The 26367-nt window shown below is 39.4% G+C and overlaps 1 protein-coding gene across 4 annotated transcripts in view; it reads left to right on the top strand.

Annotated features, from left to right (window-relative positions):
* The window catches only part of PIK3C3 (phosphatidylinositol 3-kinase catalytic subunit type 3), an 88906-nt gene that overhangs the window by 23776 nt on the left and 38763 nt on the right, over positions 1–26367 (top strand). For 3 of the 4 annotated variants that reach the window (XM_086628714.1, XM_086628713.1, XM_086628716.1), the window contains exons 7-22: positions 280–351; positions 790–879; positions 1461–1565; positions 2007–2099; positions 2777–2962; positions 4280–4434; positions 5980–6067; positions 8080–8147; positions 11160–11265; positions 12076–12192; positions 13912–14043; positions 16399–16527; positions 16832–16901; positions 19791–19855; positions 23980–24064; positions 25158–25232. In XM_086628714.1, coding sequence (XP_086484840.1) covers positions 280–351; positions 790–879; positions 1461–1565; positions 2007–2099; positions 2777–2962; positions 4280–4434; positions 5980–6067; positions 8080–8147; positions 11160–11265; positions 12076–12192; positions 13912–14043; positions 16399–16527; positions 16832–16901; positions 19791–19855; positions 23980–24064; positions 25158–25232 — 1636 coding nt within the window. The remainder of the gene's footprint in view (positions 1–279; positions 352–789; positions 880–1460; positions 1566–2006; positions 2100–2776; positions 2963–4279; positions 4435–5979; positions 6068–8079; positions 8148–11159; positions 11266–12075; positions 12193–13911; positions 14044–16398; positions 16528–16831; positions 16902–19790; positions 19856–23979; positions 24065–25157; positions 25233–26367) is intronic. The other variant, XM_086628715.1, reaches the window with a different exon arrangement.

Below are 26367 nucleotides of genomic sequence, written 5' to 3'. Positions count from 1 at the left end.
TAAAGGCAAATTTCTCCAATCAGCTGTAAGCCAGCATGGTTGTGAGTTACCCTGCTGTGTCTCCTTGGATGAACTTTAATCTGTCTTGCCACCTCGGTTATCATCTGGCAAAAACTAACAAGAAAAAGAATGCATTTCTGTTTACTTTATAACAATTGAAAGCCAGCAAGGTGCAGTTGCATCATTCTTTCCCTGTAGTATAATTCACAGTACATTAATGTGATGTTTTTTTCCTAAAACTTGAGATGCTTAATATGCTTTTAACTTTTTGTTATTCAGGATGGTGATGAGTCATCTCCATTTTTAGCAAGTTCTGAGATTGTTAAGATTCCAGATCCCCAGATGTCTATGGTAAGCAATGTTCCATGTAATGCAATCTGTATTACAGTATTTTTTGTTGAAGTTTTTATAAATGGCGATGAAAGCTTGCCTATATTGCTGTCTTCAATAGTTTAAAATTCCAGTGGAAAGATGTGTTTGACCAGTCGGTAAATATCAGTGGATTTAACTCTTTGTAATTTTTTTTTTTGGCTGATGCTGCTAGATAAAAATACAAGAATTTATTTAATGCTTATGTTCCTCTCCTCCTTTCCATAGCTAATGTGCTTGCTTCCGAGATGTAGAAAAGCAGAGAAGGGGGACTGTTGGCAAGAGAGGTCAGAGGGTGGGAATATGAGATAAGAGGGAGCTGAAGAATAGAAATTTAGTAGAAGGTGCAGTAACTCTTGGTCACTTCGTCTGTTAAAATATTTTCTCCCTACACTCTCTTGTATGTTGTCTTTCATGTAGACAGTGCCTAAGTACAGTTCTAGAAAAGATTTCCATTATTGTGGATGCCAATTCAGTGGGACTGGTATTGGCAGCTTTGGGAACCTTAATGTAAGTGGGCTTCTACTGGCAACACTGTTTGAGCACTGTGTAATCTAACACTGCAAGAGCAAGTCTGACAATGCTGAGAACTGCCTTGGCTGCTGAAATCTCGTTGACACCGTGGCTCCTGTTGTGGCTCCTACTGTTGCTAACATGGTATTAACAGTGGGAAAACTTTCCGAGAAGTTTTTCTTGCATACAAAGCTTTATTCTGCAAACATCCTAAAAGTGTTTGTGAAGTGGCTAGCACGTTTGGGTGCTGTCTGAATCACAGATGTCTTGACTGAAACGCTTGCGTTGTGCAGCAGTTCACCACAAGGCAAGATAGGTTTGTACATTGTGTGAAGTAACAAAAAAAAAAAAACGAAACAAAAACTCAAAATCTCCAGCAACCCTCCACGTATTATTGAAGGAGTTTCTTCTAAAACAAACAAAAAAAGGTCCGGAAGATGCGGTAGTTTTAGATGCGCGTTTTAATTGTCATGCATTATTCAAGATACTGGTGAGTCTTTGCTAGATGGTTTCCTTTCAGTAGTAATTTTCCTTGGAGTTTAAATATTTATAAACACTGACTTACTCTCTGCATTTAGGAGAACTTAGTAGAAAGCAAACATCACAAGCTTGCTCGAAGTTTAAGAAGTGGACCTTCTGATCATGATCTGAAGCCTAATGCAGCTACACGAGATCAGCTTAATGTAAGTCAGTCATATGATGGTTAAATTCAGTTTTATTAGGTAGATTGGTGTTATCATATGGTGACAATTTAAGGAAAATACAGTGTTTCTTCAAGTGCTTCATAATATGGGTCCAACTCAGACAGGAGCAGAAGGTACTTTTTTTTTTTTATAAAACAGTTTTGGAGGCATAAGAATCCATATAGTGCCCATACCATATAGGTGTTAATATTATTCTTAAAGTAACTGTGTATGTTTGCCTACACTGCCAGTTTTATCAACTACATAACTGAGGATCATCACCATGATAGCGTGAGAACTCTGTGTTGTTGGAAATGTTTTTTCTTTCCTAGCTATTTTGGTGAACTGTCGGTGTTGTGCTTTGTCAGAGTGTAGTCTGTTAACTTGTTGATTCTGCCTGTTCATGTTTTTAACCTCACTTTCTGGCTATGTGTCTAACAGATCATAGTGAGTTATCCACCGACAAAGCAGCTAACGTATGAGGAACAGGATCTGGTTTGGAAGTTCAGATATTACCTTACTAATCAGGAGAAGGTAAGTTGAATGATTTTGAGAGGACTTATTAGTGCAAGAGGTGCTTCGTCTGACAGTCATTCTACAATGTTCTGTCCTTGCAGAGATACAGAGCTTCAGTGTCTTAGAAGGTAGTCAACGTTATTTTCACTTTTTCTACAGTGTTACTGATGTAAAAATTCGTGACTGTGATTTTCCCTCTTAAGTCATATGAACTGGCTATTTACTACAGCAGTCTTTCTACAAACGCTCAGTCAGCTTAAAATACCAGTGTTGCCAGTTTTGTCTTCAGCCAGTTTTCTCTTCAGCGTAGAAAAGTTATTAAAGAGGAGCTTCTTCATCACTTTCAGACAAGGTTAGCACTATCAGAATAAGTAGTAGCACACCAAAAGCCCAAAGTAAATTAAATAACTAAATAATCCCTCAGCAGTGGGCATTTTTTGTCTAGTTATGATTGTGGTAGAGCAGTAACCATTGACTTTATGTTTTACTTAGAAGATAATCCAGCTGCAGTTTTTTGGGACATATTAAAACAATCCAATATTGTATTGTCGTTTAAATCAGTAAGGTTTATCAGGTCTGTGCTTGTGCAAATATAGTATGAATCTAGTTCTACCTTAATGTGAAGTGTTAATTTCTGAAATAATTTGTTTAGCCTTGCTTTTCACTGATGAATTGTCCGATCTCTTTCTATTTAGGCCTTGACAAAATTCTTAAAATGTGTCAACTGGGACCTACCACAAGAGGCAAAGCAAGCACTGGAGCTACTAGGCAAGTGGAAGCCCATGGACGTGGAAGACTCTCTAGAACTTCTGTCATCTCACTTCACCAACCCAACGGTTCGGCGCTATGCTGTTGCCAGGCTTCAGCAGGCTGATGATGAGGTATTCATTAGTTTGTGGGTACATGGTAAAGCCAGCTGATCTGAGAATTTTTAGTATCGTTTAGTACTTGAAATGTTTGCTACTTTTTAAAGCATTTAAGTGAATAATGGTGATGGAAAACTTAAAAAAAAAAAAAAAAAAAAAAAAGAGAATAAATTCACTGTGATGCTATTTTCTGTAAGATCTTTGCGGAGCAAAGTATTCACATTATTATGTGGCACTCATTGATAATTGTCAGAGTGTGAACAGCCTGTAATAGCTGGTTTTGTCAAACAAGGTGAAATAACTAGATGTTCTCTCTTGAAACCAGTGATAAATTTTCAGTGTTAACCTGCGTAGAAGTGCTCTGAACTTAAATAGTCTACTAAAGGATTTCAAGCAAATCCACCTAGTAAATTGAAGCGGTATATTGTCATACTCTTTTGCTAAAGAAGGTGAGTAGAAAAACATCTGTGGAAATAAGGTGTTTCTAATTGTATACTGAGTAGAATATGATGAGCTGTGATTTGTAAGTAGAGCCTACGGAATGGCTGCTAATCTATTACATTTTAGTTACTTAGATACTTTATTTTCTTTTGACAGTAAAAAACATCAAAAAAGTCCAACAAACTTGAATGTATTACCATAACTCTTGAATCCTTGACAATCGATAGAGTTTAAAACAGGGAGCAAGCCCACCTGAATAGCCAAGGTCATACTGCTATGACTTTAAAAATGTACTTTCTACAAAACATTTGAAGTCAACTAAACAGAGCAAGTTGCATTGTAGAGGGAACAAATTCATAATAAACAAGTCATTAAAATTCTATTCTTCAATTAAAATAAATCAGATGCATGGTTGGTTGTTTTTTTTTTTTTTTTGATCCCCAGCTATGCAAGGGATGAAAACAAAGAAAGTGCGAAAGAGAGGAGAGAATCTGAATTCCTGGTACCAAGGTCCAAATTTTATGCTTGAATTTTCTTCTTGAGAGCCACAAACTAAAAGGTTTATGTTGCAGATGCTGGAAGCAATTAGGGGAGCTTAACTAAAGAGAACTTTACAGTGTTAATTGCACTTCATATTTACTTAATTAGCACTTACTGCCTTTGAGTAACAAAAAGATTGTGTGATGACTCAGTATCTTTTTGGAGTCAAACTCCATCCTACACTAGTTTTTGTTTTGCACATTGCTTGCTGGGGAGACTCCAATTCCCATTTCTTTATAGGTCACTAAATCCTGACTAAGTTTTTATATAAATTATAGTTTTGAAACCATATGGAGTCCTAGTCAGCTTTGACTGACCTTGTCAATTAATTTTTGTTTTTTCCTCCATGAGGATTTGCTGATGTACCTGCTACAGTTAGTCCAGGCATTGAAATATGAAAACTTTGATGACATAAAGAATGGACTGGAACCTAGTAAGAGGGACAGTCAAGGCTCAATGTCAGAAACCATGACAACATCTGGAACTAATGGTGCAGAAATAGAGAGGTAAGTAGCTCAGGTTTCCAGCACAAAACGAGAAACATGTAATGCGGGAGATGAGTGAGGACACCTGACACGATCAATGTGATCAAACAAGTGAACCTTTATTTGCATACACTCAGCGTGCTTTATAGCTTTCTAAACAAGACTTGGCAATCTATGATTGGTTACAATACAAACAATAGCCCACCCCTCAGTATGATTGGTTGCATCCTGGAAGCAACATCATCATGGTGTCAAATTCCCTTTCTGCATCCAGGCACGTGCTCCCAGGAAAGGCTGGATTGTTCACATATCCGTTGATTCTCAGGTATCCTTCCACAATGTAACATTATAAGCCCTTAAATTCTTTCTCCTTTTTAGGGACTATTGCATTTTCAGCATCCTATTTTATAATATCAAGTGGTGAAGTAAAAGAATATTCACCCCTGAGCTTTCACGGGATGTTTTTCCTGACTATAGATAGTTTACAGAGCAAACATTCTTAGTCTTGAAGTTGTGACCTTTGACTTTACTGTCTGAAAGGAAGACAACTTCTGGAGAGCAGGAAAAACACTGGCATTGCTTCCTTCTGTCCCTGCAAAAGTTAGGATGTCCTTAGTTAAGTTGTATGAGGCTCCACTTTCCACTTTCGTCAAAGAATATGAATCTAAAAGTCCGATCAGTCTGAAATGGAAAGAAATTTCTTCCTGCTCCTGCAAAAGAAGGTGTAGGGAGAGTCTTGTGAATGTAAAGGAGCAGGGGGAGCATGTTTCTTATTCCTGCAGGAATGCAAAAGACAGGCTGAAATATGTAATTAATATGGTATTGAGCAAGATGCAAACAAATTGGGTTAATCAAAGTCTCCTGTGAATATTTAATACAAATTTCCAGGATTTTCAGTCTTAAGCTTCAGTGTCTAAGCAGTTGTATCTCTAGCTTATGCTTTTCATATTACAAGCGTAGTGTTTCTTATTGATCTTGCTGCTCAGCTGTAGGGTGAGTGTCCTGGAATATGTGGTGTATTTTGAGGCTGCAATGCCACTCAGGCATTAGTAGAGCTGTTGATTGCTGCCTTTCAGCTAAATGTGCTGTCTGATAATTTTGCCTTGCAAACATTGAGTTTGTCTACTCTGTTCCGTGCAAATGCATTCCAGAGGTGAGTGCCTGCAGGTGTTTTGTATTAGCAATTTCTTCTTAAGACACTTAAAAACCACTTATCCTGAAAATGCAGATTTGCTAAATTCGTACCTATGTCTGTTTACTTTTTTGTGGAAGATGAAACAAAATGCTAAGTTTGATGTAAGTGGGTGTCCTTCATAGCCATAAGCTGTGTAGGTATCCAGGCGCAGATTTTCACTGTTTTCAGGAACCGCAGCCGTCGAAGGTGCTGTTCATGCAGTTTGTTCTGAAACATGGGTGAGATACGATTTTAATGATACTTCTCATCCAGTTACCTGAGTTTATTCTGCTGTGGAAGTGAAACATGTTGCTATTTCCATGCGTGCCCCCTGCCCCCCCCCCCAAGTAAGAACTTTGAATCATGCCACTTACGTACTTTGCTTTCTGTAGTTCCCAGATCATGAGTCCTATTCCACCCGTTTCCTCACCACCTCTGACTTCTAAGACAAAGGAGCTTGCAGACAATGAAAACCTTGATGTAAGTCAAATGCTTTACCTTGCGTTTTTGATACTTGAGTGTTTTTAGTGACTTGGTGCTGGGTTTAGTTTTTGTTTGTGAATATTTGATTCTGTTGTATCTTGCTGAATACTTTAAGTGCTCAAAGGCTATAAATGTAAACTAAATGCTAAGAAATTAACAATAGCTTAACTGATTTTTTTTTTTTTTTTTGCGGGCCGTCTCTTCATGTACATAGTCATACTACCCAAAACTGGGAGACTGGGAATTGAATTCTTCATACAGTTATTCTCTTTTAGAGGAGAAAATTCCTCCGAAGGCTATCACATGCTGCTTAGACACTGATGATTGTGTGCATTTGAGGTGTTTTAAAGCAGATTTTTTAATGGAAAGCAGTTTTCCAAATGTTTCATCTCCACAGTCTGTTCTTGCAGTAGCAGTGTTCTTTGTCATTAGTGTCAACTTTTTGGACCCAAGTGAGACACCACGTTGATTTGCATCTGCCAAAGATTATACTTAATTTGTACCACAAGTAGAAAAATAATATAAATGGGACTGAAGTGAGGGAAAGATACAAAGAAAAGAGAGTTTGAGGGAATCTGATTTTAATCTGATGTGCAGCAAATTGGTCTTTGAACTAAAGATCTATTCCCTGTTGCAAATCTTCCTTTTTGGGTCTTAGTACTCCGTAGGATGTGAGCTTCAAATTCATAGAATCATAGAATGGTTTGGGTTGGAAGGGACCTTAAAGATCATCCAGTTCCAACCCCCCTGCCATGGGCAGGGACACCCTCCACTACACCAGGTTGCTCAAAGCCTCATCCAACTTGACCTTGAACACTTCCAGGGATGGGGCAGCCACAGCTTCTCTGGGCAACCTGTTCCAGTACCTCGCCACCCTCAGAGTGAAAAATTTCGTCCTTATATCTAATCTAAATCTGCCCCTCTTTCAGTTTAAATCCATTGCCCCTTGTCCTATCACTACACGCCCTTGTCAAAAGCCCCTCTCCAGCTTTCCTGTAGCCCCCTTTAGGTACTGGAAAGCTGCTATAAGATCACGCCGGAGCCTTCTCTTCTCCAGGCTGAACAGCCCCAACTCTCTCAGTCTGTCTCCATAGCAGAGGTGCTCCAGCCCTCAGATCATCTTCGTGGCCCTCCTCTGGACCCGCTCCAGCAGCTCCATGTCCTTCTTGTGCTGGGGACTCCAGAGCTGAACACAGTATTCTAGGTGGGGTCTCACAAGAGCAGAGTAGAGGGGCAGAATCACTTCCCTCGACCTGCTGCCCACACTGCTTTTGATACAGCCCAGGACACAGTTGGCTTTCTGGGCTGCCAGCGCACATTGCCGGCTCATGTTGAGCTTCTCATTCACCAGCACTCGCAAGTCCTTTTGCTCAGGGCTGCTCAATCCGTTTTCCACCCAGCCTGTACTTGTGCTTGGGATTGCCGCGACCCACATGCAGGACCTTGCACTTGGCGTTATTGAACTTCATGAGGTTCTCACAAGCCTAATTGAGGATATCGGTAAAGATACACAGATTTCTTGTTAGTTGGAATATTAAACCTTGAAAAAGCGACTAAATACTGTGTATCCTTCACAGATTTGTTCTTTATGTTAAAACATAGTACATAATGAGTTTCAGATCTTCCAGATGAAAAGAGGGCAGCAAATCCCTTTTGAGGTTGGATCTTATGGCAGGGATAATTGCATAGGAGAGTGCAATATGTCATAAACAGATACTTTGCTTCAAAGATTTATAGTTGGAGAACATCGTGTACTTCTGACACGTTGGTAAATAAATTCCTATAGTAGCAGAGTTGTTTTTATTTGTAGTGTTGCTGCTGGATTTGTTTGGAGTAATATTAAAAGTAATATGATTTAAATACTAAGTTGGATTGGATTTCACTTTTAGAAGGAAATGTATCTCTCAAAACTCCCTGCAATTATTTGGGCTTTTTCTTTAACTTCATCTCTCTCTCAAGAGCTTAGACTTCTTTATAACTTAACTTTACTTTTCTTAAATCCCTTCCAGCAAGATCTTTGCACTTTCTTGATTTCACGGGCATGCAAAAATTCCACGTTGGCAAACTACTTATACTGGTATGTTACAAACTATTTATTCCTACTGTATCGATGTCTAATTGAAATCAAAGCTATAATGCCCAGAAGGATGCACGGCAAAAGATGACCTGTCTTGAGAACTTGAGAGTCTCAGTTTCTGTCCGGATGAAGTAGTAGACTTAAACCAGTATGCATTTGAGCAGAATAATTAGTAGAAGGAGGGTACTGTTTTTGAAAATGCAGAAATGTGCTTTACTGTTAGACAAAGGAAGGTGATTTGTAAGGCATTAAGTACAGTGTTAAAAAAGAAAAAAAAAAAAAGCATCACTGTCATTTACAAGTTGTCATTCATTTTGTTTATGGTGGTCGGAAGGAGACGAAGTTCATCTTTTCTGCTTTTGTCTTTGGTTTGTGTTTATAGTTTTTGACAGTGTTGGCTAGAATTTAAGGTTATGTGCTTGCATATTAATCCAGAGTGTACTTTATGAAGGTTCATTAAGCAGTAACTTTTTTGTGCTAACTTAATTATTCTTTAGATTCCATTTGTGGTTATGTTATGAGCACAAACAAAATGTCATTGCAGATATGTGCTTTCTTCACAGGGAGCTTCAGTTGTGAATAGTTCACCTAGGTGATGGAGAGCTAAGTTTGCTCTGCTGAAGATCTTTTCTCACTTCAGTGGTTTAAGAATTAATGGAATGCCTAAACTACTGCATGCCTTCCGAGTAGTCATTTGCAGATAGGAGTATCTCATTTGACGAAAGCTGAGATGAATAGAACTGTGCTCTGCAAGTGTATGTGTATTTATTAATTAATTACACAACACGTACAACTATTTGCTTGTATATACAGACCTATTTTAAAATAGAGAGCTTAGGTGCCTTTTATGTGGCTACACTTAAGTCAAATGATTCTCATTTGTATCCTTTGTAGATGATTCTGATAACTAAAAATACTAATACAGATTGTCATTTGTTAATTTGCTTTAACACACAGATAAACACAGTGTGATGTAAACCTACCAAACTGTTCTAATAAAATTTTTACGAGAATCTTAACCTACCCTGAGAGCGACTCCATCTGTAAATGTTTTCAAGTTTTCTTATTTCATTGCTTTTTCTGTAAGTTTGAAATACTAAAATTTAAAATAAGAGCATGACTTAGCTGCAGTTCCTTAGTGTACATACTTCTGTTGCAGTGGCCAAATACGCTGTTTGCCATCAGAAAAAAATGCTATCAAATTTAAATTATTAAAATAAGTGCGAGCCTAATCGATGTGGGTAGAAGACAAATGCTTGACCTAATCAAATATTCTTCATTTAAGATAAGTGCTAGTAGGTTAGCTTATTTTTATCATATTGATAGAAATACTTATGTACTTATGTTTTGGCAACATCTCAGACATTCAGTCTACAGGAAGTTCAAAGCATCTGAAGCTCTAAAGTTTTTGTCTTACAATTTAAAAAAAAAGAAAAACCTCAAACAAAAAACTCAGTCAATTTATTCTTTGTTTTCTTTCCAGACATCTCAATTTCTCAGTGACAAAATACAAATGTTGCAGCCACTGTTTGAGCTGACATAGCCATAAATCCTCCTGGCTGCTGATCAATTGCTCATTTCAACTATCCAGACACAGCGTGCACCTGAAATAATCAATGGAAAAAGTACAATAACCCTTGAAAATCAAACCTCCCTGCTTAGTCACTTGTTGTAAAGCTATCCTATCCTTATACTTCAACAGCAGCTACGGAAGTCAGTGGTGCTGCTGTTTTTCTGTCTCTTCTGCAGACGTATGAGACACTTAGCCAAGTATGAAGCATCACTCTTACTCCTTGTTTCAAGATAGCTTTGAGAAACTGTCTAAGGCTTTTTAACAAATGAAAATGAAAATGGCATGTTTCAGTTCATTATTTCCTGTTTTTCTTGAAGTTTTGGTGCACAGAGTTTATTAATATGGGCTTATTTTTATATACATAGTACTGCAATCTAATTTTCTTATTTTAGTGGGGGAGTGGTGTAGAACAATACATTGGCAAAGTTCTGGAAGTAATGTCTAATTACGGATTTCATTGAGAATATGGAACTCGTGGAATAAGTTACATATGCCTTATTTTAGTCTATATAATATATTGTGTATTTATGTGTAAGACTTGTCAGATCTGATCAGCTGCAAATGACAGACCTCTGACCTTGTCCCATAGTCATTCAGGTGCAAAGAGATTCTGCAGAAGTGCCTAGGAAGGTGTAATTCTAGCTGTCAATGTAAAGCCTGAGTGTGTGTGTTGGATACGTGGAGTCACTTTTGAATTCAAATACAGTTTGAAAATTGACTGACTTCTTAATTTCTTCCTTTTTTTAGTAGTGGAGTTATATGTTTTTACCGGATGATACTAGAAGATATATTGGTCAACAGAAGGAAGACCTTCTGTGCTTAGCTACTTTTTGCTTGTCAGTTCTGTGAATAGAAATAAGCACAAAAGCTTTCGAAAGAACTGCTTAACATAACAAAATAAATTTTCAGTGTAACTGTTCCAAATTGTACTGTTTAAATCTTGTACTCGAATCATAATTTTAGAAATTAAAACTTATTTTAGAATGTCGACTTGGAAGAGCTGGTTCGGACCAGTACTGTCTCTTCCACCACTGGTAATGGTAAAATGGGGAACAGGTAGGGTGGGATTCTTCTTGTTTTTGCAAGTATTTCTCAATAGCAATTTTGCAGCCGCTGTGTCATGTGGAGGGTAGTAGCACAGTGGAACTCCCACTCCTCCCACGCTTGGCAATTGGTTGGAGTGTTCATATGGTTTGGACTTCTGACTTGTCCTGTTCGAGTAACACTGCTTCACTGTAAGTGAAAGGCCTCAGAAACTTTGATGGACTTTCCTGATCCAGGTGGGAATTTGACTGTGCAATTTTGAAGAGTTTGGTTGATACCTCATTCAGAGATTGACTTTATTTTTAGTTCCAGGTCTATGATACAGGGCTGGTTTGTTTCACGCAAATTGTGTAACACCAGAGTGCAGCATAACTTGGGTTGTTTTTATCCTGCAGGTATGTAATAGTAGAGTGTGAAGACCAAGACACTCAGCAGAGGGACCCAAAGACTCACGAAATGTACTTAAATGTGATGAGAAGATTTAGCCAGGCTTTGCTGAAGGTAATGCCTCTGTGTAAGGAAATACGTAGTGGTTTGGTATAGTCATCCTTGAAATAAGCACAGGTGTTGAGTTTTTCATGCCATATATAGCGAAATCTTAAAAAAGGTTCCACGTTTGCTTGAATTATGAGTTTGTGGCAAACCAAAGAAACTGCTGAAACACAAAAGAAAATTTTTGAGACCTTTTTCCTCTATTTTATTGCTTGCTCCTGTTAGTAACACGCAGGTTATAAAATCCTATGCCTTGTGTAATCAGTCTACTTTGTTTACTGTTTCTTTATTGGAAGCACTTGTCCTTGCAGTGCAAATTGAGACAAGAGACCTATCTTCTCAATTCACAGACGGTGTTCTGTGTATCAGCAGCAGAGGGTGCTGAAGGAGCAGGGCAAAAAAAGCAAAACCAGCAAAAAAACTTCTGTGAATTGCAATCTATAATTTGGAGCAAATGCGCAGTCTTTCCTGATTTTAGTGTGTCTCACGTGTCACATTAATTCCTATTTTAAGAATGTTATTCAAATCTGACTCTTGCACTTTGTAAGAATAGTCCGTGTGCTTATCCTTACTAACGTGTTTTGTCTGTGTGAATAGGTTTGTCATGCACGGCTGAAGCTGTTGATGCAAATTGAAGTGCGCGGTTAGGTCAGACAGTGATTCTGATCGTGTTTTACAGAAAACACCTTTTTGAAATTACAGAAAAATTATCATTATTCACTTACCTCTTAAAAGCCAAAAAGTCCAAGAATAAAAGAGTAATTTCTAGATAAAATAATTACAGAAGGAAGAACTAATTTTCTCTCTTAATTCACCTAGGGTGATAAGTCTGTCAGAGTTATGCGTTCCTTGTTGGCAGCCCAGCAGACGTTCGTAGATCGCCTGGTTCATGTAATGAAAGCAGTGCAGCGTGAAAGTGGGAATCGTAAGAAAAAGGTAACTAAGAGATTGGAAAACTTGTCTCTGGCTAGGATTTGACAATAGGAATGTTAGCTTTTCACTAAAACTTCTTAGCACTGAGATTTAGAACAGATGTTCATTGTCCTGTAATAACTTCAACTAAATTAAAAAAAACTTTGAAGATGTTTAGATGGGTCAAAGTTCCAAAGCCTTATGAAAGTTTGTAGATGAAAAACAGAAGAAGCTCTTGAGAAAAATCATGGGATATTTCAGCTAACGGAAGAGAATAATTGGATAGTTGATGATATAACAGTGAACAAGTCGTGGGGGACATGGGAAGAGAGCAGAGGTTACAGAGGTGTGAGAGTAATGCCAGGATAGACAATGGAATTTGACTAACAGCAAGGTCTGATCTGTTGCAAGAGCAACAAAACTATTGTTTTATAACATGTGCGTTTAGCAGAACTTTGCCTTCCGTTGCATCTGGAGAAGAAGAATTTCAATCATAGGTGCATTTTAAGAAGCTTTGTCCTTCCTAGTTAAAATATTTTTAGTGCACTTGACAGATGAGTATGGGGAGGAAGCAGGAATGCCAAAGGGATTTCTATTCTTAGAATCATAGAATGGTTGGGGTTGGAAGGGACTTTAAAGGTCATCTAGTTCCAACCCGCCTGCCGTGGGCAGGGACACCTGCCACTAAATTAATGTGTGTTCTTTTCTTCTTGACACACATCAGTATTTTAAAACATGAATTCAGTGTAATAATTTCTGTCACCTTCTTTCTTTAAATCTGTGGGGTGTATTTGTGCAGGAAAGTGAAACGTTTAAGCATTGCATCAGTTTTATGAAATGTTGTGAGTGTTCTGTGTATCAGGAATAAAGCTGTAATTACTGAAAGAGGAGGAGGATTTTTCAATTTGTAAGAATGTGTTTCCTGGTTGTGCAATACGTTGATACCATTCTGTTAAATGTTCTTTTATAATTGTCAGAGTATGTCTCTAAAACTAAGAAACATCACTCTGATTTTTGGGTTAAAATCTAGCTAGCAGCAATTAACCACTGGAAGTATTCCTGACAGCAGTGGGCTGCTTTGCTGTGTCTGTGTTTGTGCCCGTTACCTTCAGTAGGGGAAAAGACTAGAGACTTGTGTGTATTTGACCTTTGTTATGTAGGACACCAAGTGGAAGGCAGTCGGAAATTGGCTGGTGGTGTATTTCTAGTAACTACAGATGTAGGAATGTAGAGCAAGCCCTAAAGTTGTATGTATGGAGTTTATGGAGGCTGTTGGCAGTTTGGTTCTTGGTGGTAGCGGATCTCCTTGAGTTCAGGGATTTGAAGGATCAACGCTAAGGACTTGAATCAAGTTTCTGAAACACAACTAGCATTTGAGACTGATACAGAAAACAAATCATCCTGCTACTTGTGCAGGCAATTTAGAAATAGATTTTTGTAAGAAAATAGGTTTCTGTAAGACTGTTATATCTGGCACTTAAAAAATCACTTGATAATACTCAGACTAGATGGAATATCTGCTTCCTTATTCAGATTACTGCAAATAGAGAATTTTTGTTTCACTGGATTTTAAGAGCGAAACCCTGATTCTTTGGAAGAGTAAAGAATTTAATAAATCGGATATTTATTAATATATCCTTTGTTTAAGAGGAACTTTTTAACTGTTCTCATATGTACCTAGCATGTGATTTATGGTTTAATTTTTCTTTTTAAACAAGTTTTTGTATTCTTTTATTCTTTTAGAATGAGAGGCTTCAGGCTTTGTTAGCAGATAATGAAAAGATGAATTTAGCAGATATGGAACTTATTCCACTTCCTCTGGAACCTCAGGTGAAAATTAAAGGGATAATCCCTGAAAAAGCCACACTCTTCAAGGTAAATGAGATCTTCTGAATAGCTGAGATAGAAACAACTCTTCTGAGCACTCAGCTTAAACGTATCAGTGCAAAGATTTAAAGGGGCTGTCAAAACCTAACTGTAATGTGCTCAAAGTTGTTAAACAACTGTTTATTTTCTTTGTTGAAACTGTTTTCAAATTAAGACACAATCTTCAAAGCAGCTTTTGTAAGACCGATATAGTTTATTAAGTTTCTGAAGTCCCCAGTCTGAAGGCCTGCTTCCTAGTTCAGCATTTCCCTGAACCTTAGAGTATGTTTCATGGGAATGTCACTTATGATCAAAATCACACAAATAGAGTCCGGAGCATGGAATCTCAGCGAGATACGTGTGTCTATTCCATTGCAAAATAAAATAGTTAAATTGCTGGAGACAGGAAAGAAAGAAGGTGGTCCACTTCGTTCCGTAACAGTGGACTGACCTGGAGAGGCTGTATCCTTGAGAGGTCAGTTACTCCTTAAGCCAATCTGCAGCAGTTGCTTGTGGTCATGTGGCCATCATTTAATCTAGTTAAATCTAGTTTAAATCTAATTACTAAACAGTCAATATGATGTTGAAAGGGCTGGGGTTATTTGCCTGTACCACTTGAGAAGTTATTGCCTCTGTCCAGTGAGGTGGACTTTAACTCTTTGTAAATTTACTTTAAACTCATATAGGTGACTGTGATCTAATTTTAAAATGACCGAAATGTGCTTTACTAGTCAGGCCTGTGTCCAGGAGGCATTCTCTGCCAGTTAAGACATTCAAGCTGTTCTGGCAGCCAGTGTTAATCCATTGTCTCTACTAGGTCATAGGTTTACTATGCCCAGTAGTTTCAAACTTTGATGGGTGACTTGTTGGCTGAGATATAATTTGTGTTTATTTAAAATCAGAGAGGAATGTTTTTTCTGTAGTTCTTTACCATATCATGCCTTGGTTCTCTAGCTTTGGCTCACTTTTTTATCTACCTGTTAGTCTTTTTGAAGAGTACACTTCAATTCCACGCTTTTACACCTCAAGTTGGAGGCAATGTTGGGAAGATCTTATCATGAAAACAAGATTTTGCAGATCTGAGTCAGCTTCTAGCATTAATATGATTTAATGTTTGAGAGAAGTATGTTGATGAAAAGACTACTGGAACAGCAATTAAACATTTCCTATCAAGAATAATAGTTTAATTTGATCAGGACAAACTCAAGTTAGATAGTCGTCTTCTACACGTCGATCTGTTGTAGCAGTGTAGAATATTTAGGCCCAATAATGTGAGATGTAACTTGCTTCAAAATCAGAGATGGTTTAGATTCTTCTGATTCTGAAAGGTCACAGATTTCTATTTAATCTCTCATTCTGTACTATGGGCTAATAAAACAAACCTAAAGAGGGAAGAATGACTAATTTTTGATGCTCTTTGACATCACATGGCAGCTTTTGTAGGACTATTGAAAGAATCATTTTTCTTTTATTTATGGAATGTAATAATTCTAAAACATTAATTGCTTGTGAAAATCTAACGTAACTACTCAAACATTGAACTCCCTGTCCTTGATATTTTTTTGTTGTTGTTTTGGTTTTGAGGGAAATGACTTGGTCAGTTGTAATAGATGAAATCGTTCATGTGGGTAATTGATGCCATTCAGCCCTTTTTATACACTGAAATTGCAAACAATTAAATTTACTTTCTCAAACAACAATATAAAAAGGCGTTTTTGCTTTCGCTAAATAGATTAAGGAAGCAATTGGTGGTTTAAGATGTCTTGCCTCTAGCATTTCTTTGATGTTTATTCTATAATTGTGTCTTTTTGATGTGGTCAGTTTAAATTTGTTTTTTTCTGACCTTTTGCATAGTGCTTCTGTGTTGATTGGAACTACATGCATACAAACAAAATTTGAATGCTTCTGTCCTTTCTTCTTCAGCTGCTGGTGGACTCGGGTGGAGGGAAATGTACCCTTCATGCTCCTTGCTATAAAAGAAGGAAAACCTTAACGTATTTTTTTTTTTAAGAAACATGTGTAGATCACACTTTTGATAACTAGAAATGGTGTATTCTAACTATTGAGTCCTAGACAGGGAGTAAAACTGCTTTTTGAAGCTTTAGAGCTGCTTCTTTTCTACCAAACTTGAGGAACATAAAAGAGTTCCGGAGCTCGCTACCACACTGTTGGTGTTCAAATAGGACTATTCTAAACCTTTTCATAACCGAATTTGATACTTGAATCCTATGACCAGATACTTGCTTAATTCACTTATGGTTTACAATGCAATGGACAAGGATTTATGTTTTAAACTCCACTGTAGCAACATGTGAACACAAACACTGCTGTGAGCCAGTTTAGTAGAATATGTTTCCTTTCCAGAGTGCCTTAATGCCTGCTCAGTTATTCTTCAAGACGGAAGATGGAGGGAAATACCCTGTAATTTTTAAGCATGGTGATGATTTACGTCAAGATCAACTTATTCTTCAGATTATTTCACTCATGGATAAGGTGAGAACTATTAATCTGCATCTTCGTCTTTGTGTTCTTTATTTTCCTTGTCAGGAGCAAGACTGTTTTGAAAACTGTTAATACAGCTTATGTTGCTAATGCATTGCACGGTTCTCGGGTCATAGGTGACTTTTTTCTTTTCTTCATAGACAGGCAATGATCCTGTGCATACTTAAAAATCACTCATTACTGATTTCAGTGAAGAACAGTGGAGATAAGTGTCCAATGCACATTCCTTTTACCAATAGCAGCTGCCTTTGTATTGTGTTCATCTTTGCTTTTTTGTGTGGTGTTTTTTTTCTAGCTGTTAAGAAAAGAGAATCTGGATTTGAAGCTGACACCCTATAAAGTGCTGGCAACGAGTACAAAGCATGGTATGGATACTTATATTTCCTAAAAATACCGTATTGAGAGGAATCTTCTCCTTCTGTTCATAGACTGTTGTGACACACTATTTTCATGAGACATGACCTGGACTTGTTCAGAGCATTTGACACATTATCCACATGAGATCCTTGCCTCTAAATTGGAGAGACAAGGATTTGACGGGTGAACCACTCGATGGATAAGGAATAATTGAGAAACTCATAACTGCTGCCCTGGATAGGCACACCCTCCTTTGGGTTAAAAACTGGCTGGATGGCCGGGCCCAAAGAGTGGTGGTAAATGGGGCTAAATCCGGCTGGAGGCCGGTCACCAGTGGGGTTCCCCAGGGCTCAGTGCTGGGTCCAGTTCTGTTTAACATCTTTATCAATGACCTGGATGAGGGGATTGAATGTACCCTCAGTAAATTTGCGGACGACACCAAGCTGGGAGGCTGTGTCGATCTGCTCGAGGGTAGGGAGGCCCTTCAGAGGGATTTGAACAGACTGGATCGTTGGGCTGAGGCCAATGGCATGAGCTTTAGTAAGGCCAAGTGCAGAGTCCTTCACTTGGGGTACAAAAACCCCAAGCATCACTATAGGCTCGGGGAAGAGTGGCTGGAGAGCTGCCTTGGCGGAGAAGGACCTGGGGGTGTTGGTTGACTACCGGCTTGATATGAGCCAGCAGTGTGCCCAGGTGGCCAAAAAGGCCAATGGGATACTGGCGTGTATCAAGAATAGTGTGACGAGCAGGAGCAGGGAAGTGATCCTGCCCCTGTACTCGGCACTGGTGAGGCCGCACCTGGAATATTGTGTCCAGTTTTGGGCCCCTCGCTTTAAGAGAGATATTGAGCTCCTGGAGCGAGTCCAAAGAAGGGCGACAAAACTGGTCAAGGGTCTGGAAAATAAAACTTATGGGGAGTGGCTAAGGGAGTTGGGGCTGTTTAGCCTGGAGAAGAGGAGGCTGAGGGGAGACCTGATTACGGCCTATAAATACTTGGGAAAAGATGGTGGGGAGGTGGGGGAAGGACTCTTTACATTAGTGATGGGTGATAGAACAAGAGGAAATGGGCATAAGCTTAGACAGGGGAGATTCAGGTTGGATGTTAGGAAGTATTTCTTCTCTGAAAGGGTTGTCAGCCACTGGAATAGGCTGCCCAGGGAGGTGGTTGAGTCCCCATCCCTGGATGTGTTTAAGAATAGGGTGGATAAACTACTTAGGGATATGGTTTAATGGGGATTAGAGACGGTTGGACTGGATGATCTCTAAGGTCTTTTCCAACCTAGAAATCTATGAATTGGCTGAATGGTTGCACTCAGAGTTGTGGTCAATGGCTCAATGTCCAAGTGGAGGCCAGTGATGAGTGGTGTTCCTCAGGGGTCACCATTGGGGCTGGTGTTGTTTAAGGTCTTTGTCGGCGACAGGGACAGTGGGATCGAGTGCGCCCTCAGCAAGTTTGGAGATGACACCAATCTCTGTGGTGTTGTGGACACGCTAGAGGGAAGGGATGCCATCCAGAGGGATCTTGACAGGCTGGAGATTTGGGCCAGTGCAAACTTCCGTGAAGTTCAGTGAGGCCAAGTGCAAAGTCCTGCACGTGGGTCGGGGCAATCCCAAGCACAAGTACAGGCTGGGCTGAGAATAGATTGAGAGCAGCACGGAGGAGAATATCTTGGAGTTGCTGGTGGATGAGAAGCTCAACATGAGCTGGCAATGTGTGCTTGCAGCCCAGAAAGCCAACCGTATCCTGGGCTGTATCAAAAGAAGCGTGGCCAGCAGGTCGAGGGAGGTGGTTCTGCCCCTCTCTCTGCTCTTGAGACCCCACCTGGAATACTGTGTTCAGCTCTGGAGTCCCCAGCACAAGAAGGACATGGAGCTGCTGGAGCGGGTCCAGAGGAGGGCCACAAAGATGACCCGAGGGCTGGAGCACCTCTGCTATGAAGACAGGCTGAGAGAGTTGGGGCTGTTCAGCCTGGAGAAGAGAAGGCTCCGGGGTGATCTTATTGCAGCCTTCCAGTACCTAAAGGGGGCCTACAGGAAAGCTGGAGAGGGACTTTTTACAAGGGCGTGTAGTGATAGGACAAGGGGCAATGGATTTAAACTGAAACGGGAGATTTAGATTAGATAAAAAGAAGAACTTCACTCTGAGGATGGTGAGGCACTGGAACAGGTTGCCCAGAGGAGTTGTGGATGCTCCATCCTTGGAAGTGTTCAAGGCCAGGTTGGATGAGGCTTTGAGCAGCCTTATCCAGTGGAAGACGTCTCTGCCCATGGCAGGGAGCTTGGAACTAGATGATCCTTGAGGTCCTTTTCAACACAAACCGTTCCTTCTATGATTCTATGTTTTTTTTAGCACAGCATTCTAGAAAGGAGCTCAAATGTTTAAGAAAATCTTTTTGCAATGTAAGTCATAGAATTAAACAAAGTGAGTGTCCGCAGTATTCCACAGGTAACACAGATATCTTCATAAAAGAAGCTAGTCTAGATTTTGAAGTACCTGGCAGTCAGTAGTGTAATCTTTGCTGCTAGCTTGCTGTGTGATCTTGAACGAAGAACTTTGTTTATGCTTCTACTTGTTGATCTTGGACTGAAATGGAGGAAGAAACCCCCAGACAAAAGCAAACTTGGTTATGTTCTTAGATACATTCTGGATAAATATTTAGAAAGCCATTGATTTATCTTTCTCTTCTTACCAAAAGTTAGAACAACAGACCTTTTGCAAACTAATCTGGTGTTAGACAAACTACCAAAGGCAGAAAATTGGGACCAAACATATTTTTTTGCCAATGAGAAGCAGTTGAATGAAAGCGTATGTTAGTGTTGCCCTTTAATTAACATGCTTTATAAAGCAGTTTGAAAGCTCTATGCATTAAAGACTTTTTTTTTGTTTTCTGTTACAGGCTTCATGCAGTTTATCCAGTCAGTACCAGTTGCAGAAGTTCTTGCTACTGAGGAAAGTATACAGGTATGTGATGGGAGATTTTTGAGTCATCTTCTGATTAAACAAGAGAAATTGTAGCTTCATAGCCCAGTAACTGGGAGCCAAAGCAAATGACGCCCAGCTACTATAAACTGCATGTATTAAAAACACAGAGACATAAAAGTGCTTATCATTATTGTCGTAATAATTTGCCTAACAAATAAGCATATCAAATGCTTATCACTTATGAAAAATGCTTATCGTTAATCAGACAATGACCAACATCAAGTTGTGTAAGTTTTTGCACTTTCTATTCCATGAAGATTGTGATAAGGTACATTGTTGCGGACCGCCTGTACCTTCCCACAGTGGGTCGCAACCAAACGGCTGTTGTGACCACGATGTGTCTCACAATCAGAAGGCTCTTCTAATCTCCAACAGAGAGCTCCGACTCACTGCTCTCCAGGAGCTCCTATCACTCCAACCTCCAGGAGGGAACTGCCCCACTCCCTCTTGGGAGTGCCCCATCTTTAAGCCTCCCATAGGTCACGTGGTCTCCGGCTGACCACCGTGACTCGCAGCACCTGTCTCGACAAGGCACAGGTGCTTCCCATGTAGCAGCCAGGAACTCCCCCAACAATTCCCCCTTTCTTTTTTGAAAAAAAGGCCTAATAGCCTTTAGGGGTTTCTAATGTTCCGATTCCATTTTTCGTCACCGTTTGTCAGATGCCTTGGAACGAAATCATGGGGGAATCGTTCTCATTTTTTGTCATACTATGACGGCGGATATATCCATTGATCCGGCAACAACGGATACATCCACCCTGGCTGCTCTGGCTGCTTTTTCTGTTGGTCAACCTGTGGCTGCCGTAATGCTCCTGCAAAAGCTTTGTCCGGGCCATCATGCATCTGCGTACACTTTCTCATTCTTTTATTTCTCGGCCAGCCGTTAGTGTAAACCTCTGATTCGCATTGCTTAGCAAAATGGCCCATCTTTCCGCACCTGTAACATCTCTGTTTCCCACATTTATGACGAGTAACTGGGCCATTAACTTTTCCGGCATTTATTATCCGCCTTTGACCCTTCCGTCCTGGGCATTCCGATTTTATATGTCCCAGGTTTCCACATCTATAACACTTCTGCTTCCTAACACGCAAGGAACCCGGGAGGGCTAGTGCCACAGGGAACGCACTAGGCCCTCTCCCCATTTCTGTTATAGATGATTCTTTATTGTTAACTGGTACCCCCAGAGCTTCAGCCAGGTCCCAGTCCCTGGCCTCTATTGCTTTTGTTCTAACCTCGTCCCAGAAGCGAACTGGGTCATGAGGTTGAACTGTTCCTGTAGTCGCTCCCAGGGGGTCTGGTTGCACTAAACAGGCGGATTCTGGCGACTTTCTCCTCGGTCTAGGTGCGGTTGGTAACTTCCCAGCAGAACTATCACTTGCTTCAGAGGTCTTTCTTATAGTCTCTCTTGCTGCAGGGTGGGTCATGGCCTGCTGCAGCATCTCCACTACAGCTGCTAACTGCCGGGATACTCCTTGTAATAGTGTCATGACTTGCTGTAGTATTATTGGCTGCTCCAAACGTACCTGGGCCGGATAACCAGGTACTGCGGGATATGAAGTTGCCAAGGGTGGGGCCAATTGCTCAAATGGCGGAGCCGTAGGCATAATAACGGGGGAAGGGGGGGCTGTTGGGGCAAAGGGTGGGGGACGTTTTAACACCTCCTGCAGGGTGGGGCAGAGAACCTGCACAGTCCCCACAACTTTCTTGATATCCTTGAACAGTGAAGATAGACCTGATTCACTGTCCATGCTGTCTGAGGCCAATCCTCCCTCAGACAGATCGTCATCTTCTTCAAAACCTTTGCCCATTGATACATAATCTGTTGCTTGAATTATATTATCCAAGGCCCCCCATGTACGCAATAGGTCGGTTTTGGTTAAGTCCTCATTCTCAAAGACTACTTCACAAAGCAACTTATCCCCCATTTTTTTCCAAAGCTCTAGGTTAAAGGAGGCACTGAGACTCACTAGGTCTTCACGCTCCGCCGCCCAGTTGAGTAAATTATATAGATCCTTGCTTCTTATATTGGCCCCTGCAGCTATTATCGCAGATTCAAGAAATGCAAAAGTCTGGCCTTCCTTTACAAAGTTCTGTCTCATGTCCATTCCCAGCGGCTCACCTTGTTCCAGGTGTCTAGGTCAAAACTGGTCAATCCACAGCTCCTGCCGCTCTCAAGCTTCGCTGGGTTTTATCTCCACCACAGTTCACCCTGCAGTCCAGACGGTTCACGTTTCACCGAATCACGTCGGGGTCACCAGATGTCGCGGACCGCCTGTACCTTCCCACAGTGGGTCGCAACCAAACGGCTGTTGCGACCACGATGTGTCTCACAATCAGAAGGCTCTTCTAATCTCCAACAGAGAGCTCCGACTCACTGCTCTCCAGGAGCTCCTATCACTCCAACCTCCAGGAGGGAACTGCCCCACTCCCTCTTGGGAGTGCCCCATCTTTAAGCCTCCCATAGGTCACGTGGTCTCCGGCTGACCACCGTGACTCGCAGCACCTGTCTCGACAAGGCACAGGTGCTTCCCATGTAGCAGCCAGGAACTCCCCCGACAGTACATATGCACGTTGAATACTCATACAGTTTATCAAGTGCTTTTCTTGGCAAGCCTTTGTAGTCTTGGAAATGTACTATTCATATTCTAGTCCATTATGTGTTTTTATAAAGTAATGTATTTAGGAATGCTTGTGAAATTGTCATTTTGCAATTACTTGTAACATCATATTCCAATCTAAAATAGGTGCTCCACTGCTTTATTTGCTGTGCAGATGTCAGGAGCAATCCTTCCTGTGAAGAATGGATAATCTAGATAGACAAGACGCCGAAAGAATGTGATCTAAGATTACTTCACAGATCAATGGCAAAATACCTTATAGAGCCTAGATTTCCTGTGCCAAAGCATGATAAAATAGCTGGGCATTGTAGGCCAAGGAACTAAAAACTGAATGAATGTTTTTAGGTGCTGTGAAAGTTTGGTTTATTCTTTTTGTAATTGTTCATTTTTTGTGTCACAGCTGTCCTAATAAACATGAGCACTCTAAATAAATATTAAAAAATGTTTCACTTCTGAAAAGATATAAACCAATTAATCTAATACTGGCTGGTAAGGCACAAGGATAAAAGATATTTTGATGCTTGAGTGTTTCTTACACTCGAATCACACATCACTACCTTGAAATTGCAGCTCGTCTATTTCTGTTTCACACTCTACAGTTTAGCATTTGGATGGTCTGAAGTCCGTGTGTTTTTTAATTGTTTTGAGTTCTGTTTTTTGGTTGTGTTGTTGCCTTTCTTTTTTACATACAGCATGTAAAATTTTGCAGCACCGAAGGCAGATCTCTCTAGTGTCCTGTTAACCAATTAAAAATTTCCTTCCACGCTTCACTTGGGGATTTAATTTAATAGAAACTTTCTACTCTGTCAACTTATCTAACATATCTCAGAAGGGCTTGTTCCTCTGTAAGCAAAGATAATCGAAGCTCTCTTCAGACCTTAGAACTCTGATATATGTTAAAACAGGACTGCTTTTCAAGGAAAACTTTCTTAAACAGCCTGAGGGTACCTTTGTTCAGTACCACTTTCTCTTTTTTTTGTAAGACTCCCTTCATTTTTGTTATGATTTTAGTAACTTGTGTTAGTCACTTATGTCATCCAGAGGAATACGGAGACATATAATGATGATAAACTTTGTAAGAGTGTGTGTGTCCCAAATATAGTCAACTAATCTGGATTGCTAGTCCTGTTTTTTTTTTTTTATCTGGCCTGAACAGTTTCCTGTGAGAGTATTTTGCACTCACAGTTATTAATTAGTAACTTTTCAATGCATTGTTAATTTTCTGAAGCTGTTAATAAAGAAAACTGCATTTCAGTTTGAACTTCAGATCTATTTGAGTATAAGAATGTGATGATTAAGACAGAAAATAAAGCAATATAAAATTAAATTAGATCTTGTAAGGGTTTTTGGGAATGTTTTTTAGTTTAACAGGTGGTAATAACAACCATTTGTGGTCTTGATTTAAATCTTTTTTTCTACCAGTTCTAAAGATCCTATTTCAGATCATGTGGAATAACTGAATATGTTGATAACTTGCCTTCCAGAACTTCTTCAGAAAACATGCTCCTAGTGAGACTGGCCCTCATGGAATAAGTGCAGAGGTAATGGACACGTATGTTAAGAGCTGCGGTAAGTTACACTCCTACAATTGATAACTTCATATCTGAGGTGTAGAAGACAGGGTAGGTGAGATATCAAGGCATATCAGTTTAAATGACTGCAGATGGAGAAGTATGCATTCAGTTGCTGTCAGAATCCCTGTGAAAAGAACAGTTTTCAGCCTGACATGTCATACACAATTCCCCTCCTCAGCCCTGTCTTTGTTCTCCTTAAAGGAAACCAGAAGTTACATGCTCCTTACTTTCTAGCAATAATCTTACCTCTGCCCTCTGTGCATCTTGAGTTGTGGTCTTTATTTATACAATAATGAATCATCTGTATTTGAGGTAGAAAATTTTAATTTGTTTTTAGAACATTGAGTTTTTTGGAGGTGAGGTTACCTTCAATTTCTTGTTCCATTTGGATGATAAGAAAATGTGGTAGTGTAGTTCTTGTTCAGCAGACCGATGACAATGTTATAATGTCAGATTTGCTTTCCATTAAAATAAAACCAACTTAATTCTACCAAAAAAAAAAAAGTAATTCTGTTGTTGTTCTACAGTATCTTTGCCTCTCCCCTTGTATTTCCGATGGTGCAGTGTTAAGTACTGCTTCAAACTGTTCTGATTAGTGAGTGAAAGTAAGAATAAATGAGTTTGCACTGGTTCTAATATATTTATCACTGCTTGGCTTACTGCTTACTTTGCCAATACTGCTGACATACACATTTGGATTCATATCAATGTCTATTAGTTGTTGTCTTAAGTTCAAAATGTGTACATTCATTTTGCTCAAAACACTTCCTCTTCCTTTGAGGTAGCTTAATCCCAGTATTGAATGAATTTAGGCTTTTAGTGTTTGGTATACAATTGTATAGTAAGGAATAAAAATCTGGGCAGTGCTTGAATGAACTTCAGAGCTTTAAGCTATTACTTCAAACGTTCTTCATAGTGCTGATAATCTTGATTCTTCCCCAGCACCACCCCTGTCCCCAGTCTCTGTGGTGTATTTATTAGTTGTGAACAAGAGCTAGGGTCATGTTTCATACTGTTGTGAATTGTGTGGAACTTGTTGCTCTTGAGGAATGGAACTCATATCGGTATCTACAATTTACTTCTTACAGCTGGTTATTGTGTAATTACTTACATCCTTGGAGTGGGAGACAGACATCTGGATAATCTTTTGCTCACAAAAACAGGTAATTCTTATTAGCAGTACAATTTTATAACAGCAGTTGTTTAATTTCTAACGTGTTGTTACTTCTTTGCTCTGTTTTCCTTTTGAGCGTAACCTGCTGAGTATTGTAGATTACAATGTATTTTTAGATGTAAAGTTACATCATCTCGTCTAAGATAATATTTTATCCAGTGAATCAAAGTTTACGTTTAAACTACTAGTAGTGTGAAGTGACACTTGAAGAATAAGAAAGCAAGTAGATTAATTGCTCTCTAAACACATTGGTAGGCAAGATATTATGTGCATCTGGTATGTGGTTTTGATATCAGTTTAAGAGCCATTTATACATCTAAAGGTAATGGAAGTCTAACTTCACCTAAACACAGACATGTTTATAAACACTGAGATTTTTGCATAGTTTCCAGTTGGCTTATTTTACAGTCCTGTGTTCTGCTGTCACTTTTTTTTACACTGAAAACTGGACCTGTGGGTTTTTTTTATAACAAAAGAATTTTCTTCAGTGATGCTACATTTTTTGGAAGTAGTATGGACATAGCATATAGTGAAATTTGACTGCCTTTATCTAAGACCAAGAAACATTTCACTGTTATCTTAAACTTAGTTAAAATTATAGATACCTTTTTTACTAGTAGTCTTGATCTAAAGCTGGAAAAAAAAATGCATTAAAAATATTTATAAAGTAACTCCAACCCCAAGTATTCTAACTGTTTTTTATCAAACCATTCAATTTTTCATTAAATCATTGCATTCCCGTTTAGTAGCTTTTTTAACATTCTATCAGAAAGCGAATTCAAGATCTATTAATTAGATGCCAGTTGTATTTTAATATTGAAGTGTTTCTTTGTCAGCCTAACTGAGCTGACTGGACCATTCAGCTCCAGTTGAGATGATATACTTATTTTCTAAGCCTTCTCTAAAAACCAAGGACAAAATAGACTCATTAGTGTCCTGCTCATTACAAATTCATAGCTGAGAGAAAGTAGTAGAGGTTACTGTTTAATCAAGTACATCCTTTAGTTTGCAGCAAAACCCATATATCTTAAAAGTTCAAAACAGCAGATATGCATTTTGATTCTCCCTGACTTGTTTTAACTTCTTTAATGTTATTTTTTGTTGCCATCTGTATGGACTGATAA

Source organism: Tauraco erythrolophus, chromosome Z (genome assembly GCF_009769465.1).
Source record: "Tauraco erythrolophus isolate bTauEry1 chromosome Z, bTauEry1.pri, whole genome shotgun sequence".
Taxonomy (NCBI): Eukaryota; Metazoa; Chordata; class Aves; order Musophagiformes; family Musophagidae; genus Tauraco; species Tauraco erythrolophus.
Note: the sequence above shows the minus strand (reverse complement) of the source record. Positions and strands in the feature narration are given on the sequence as shown.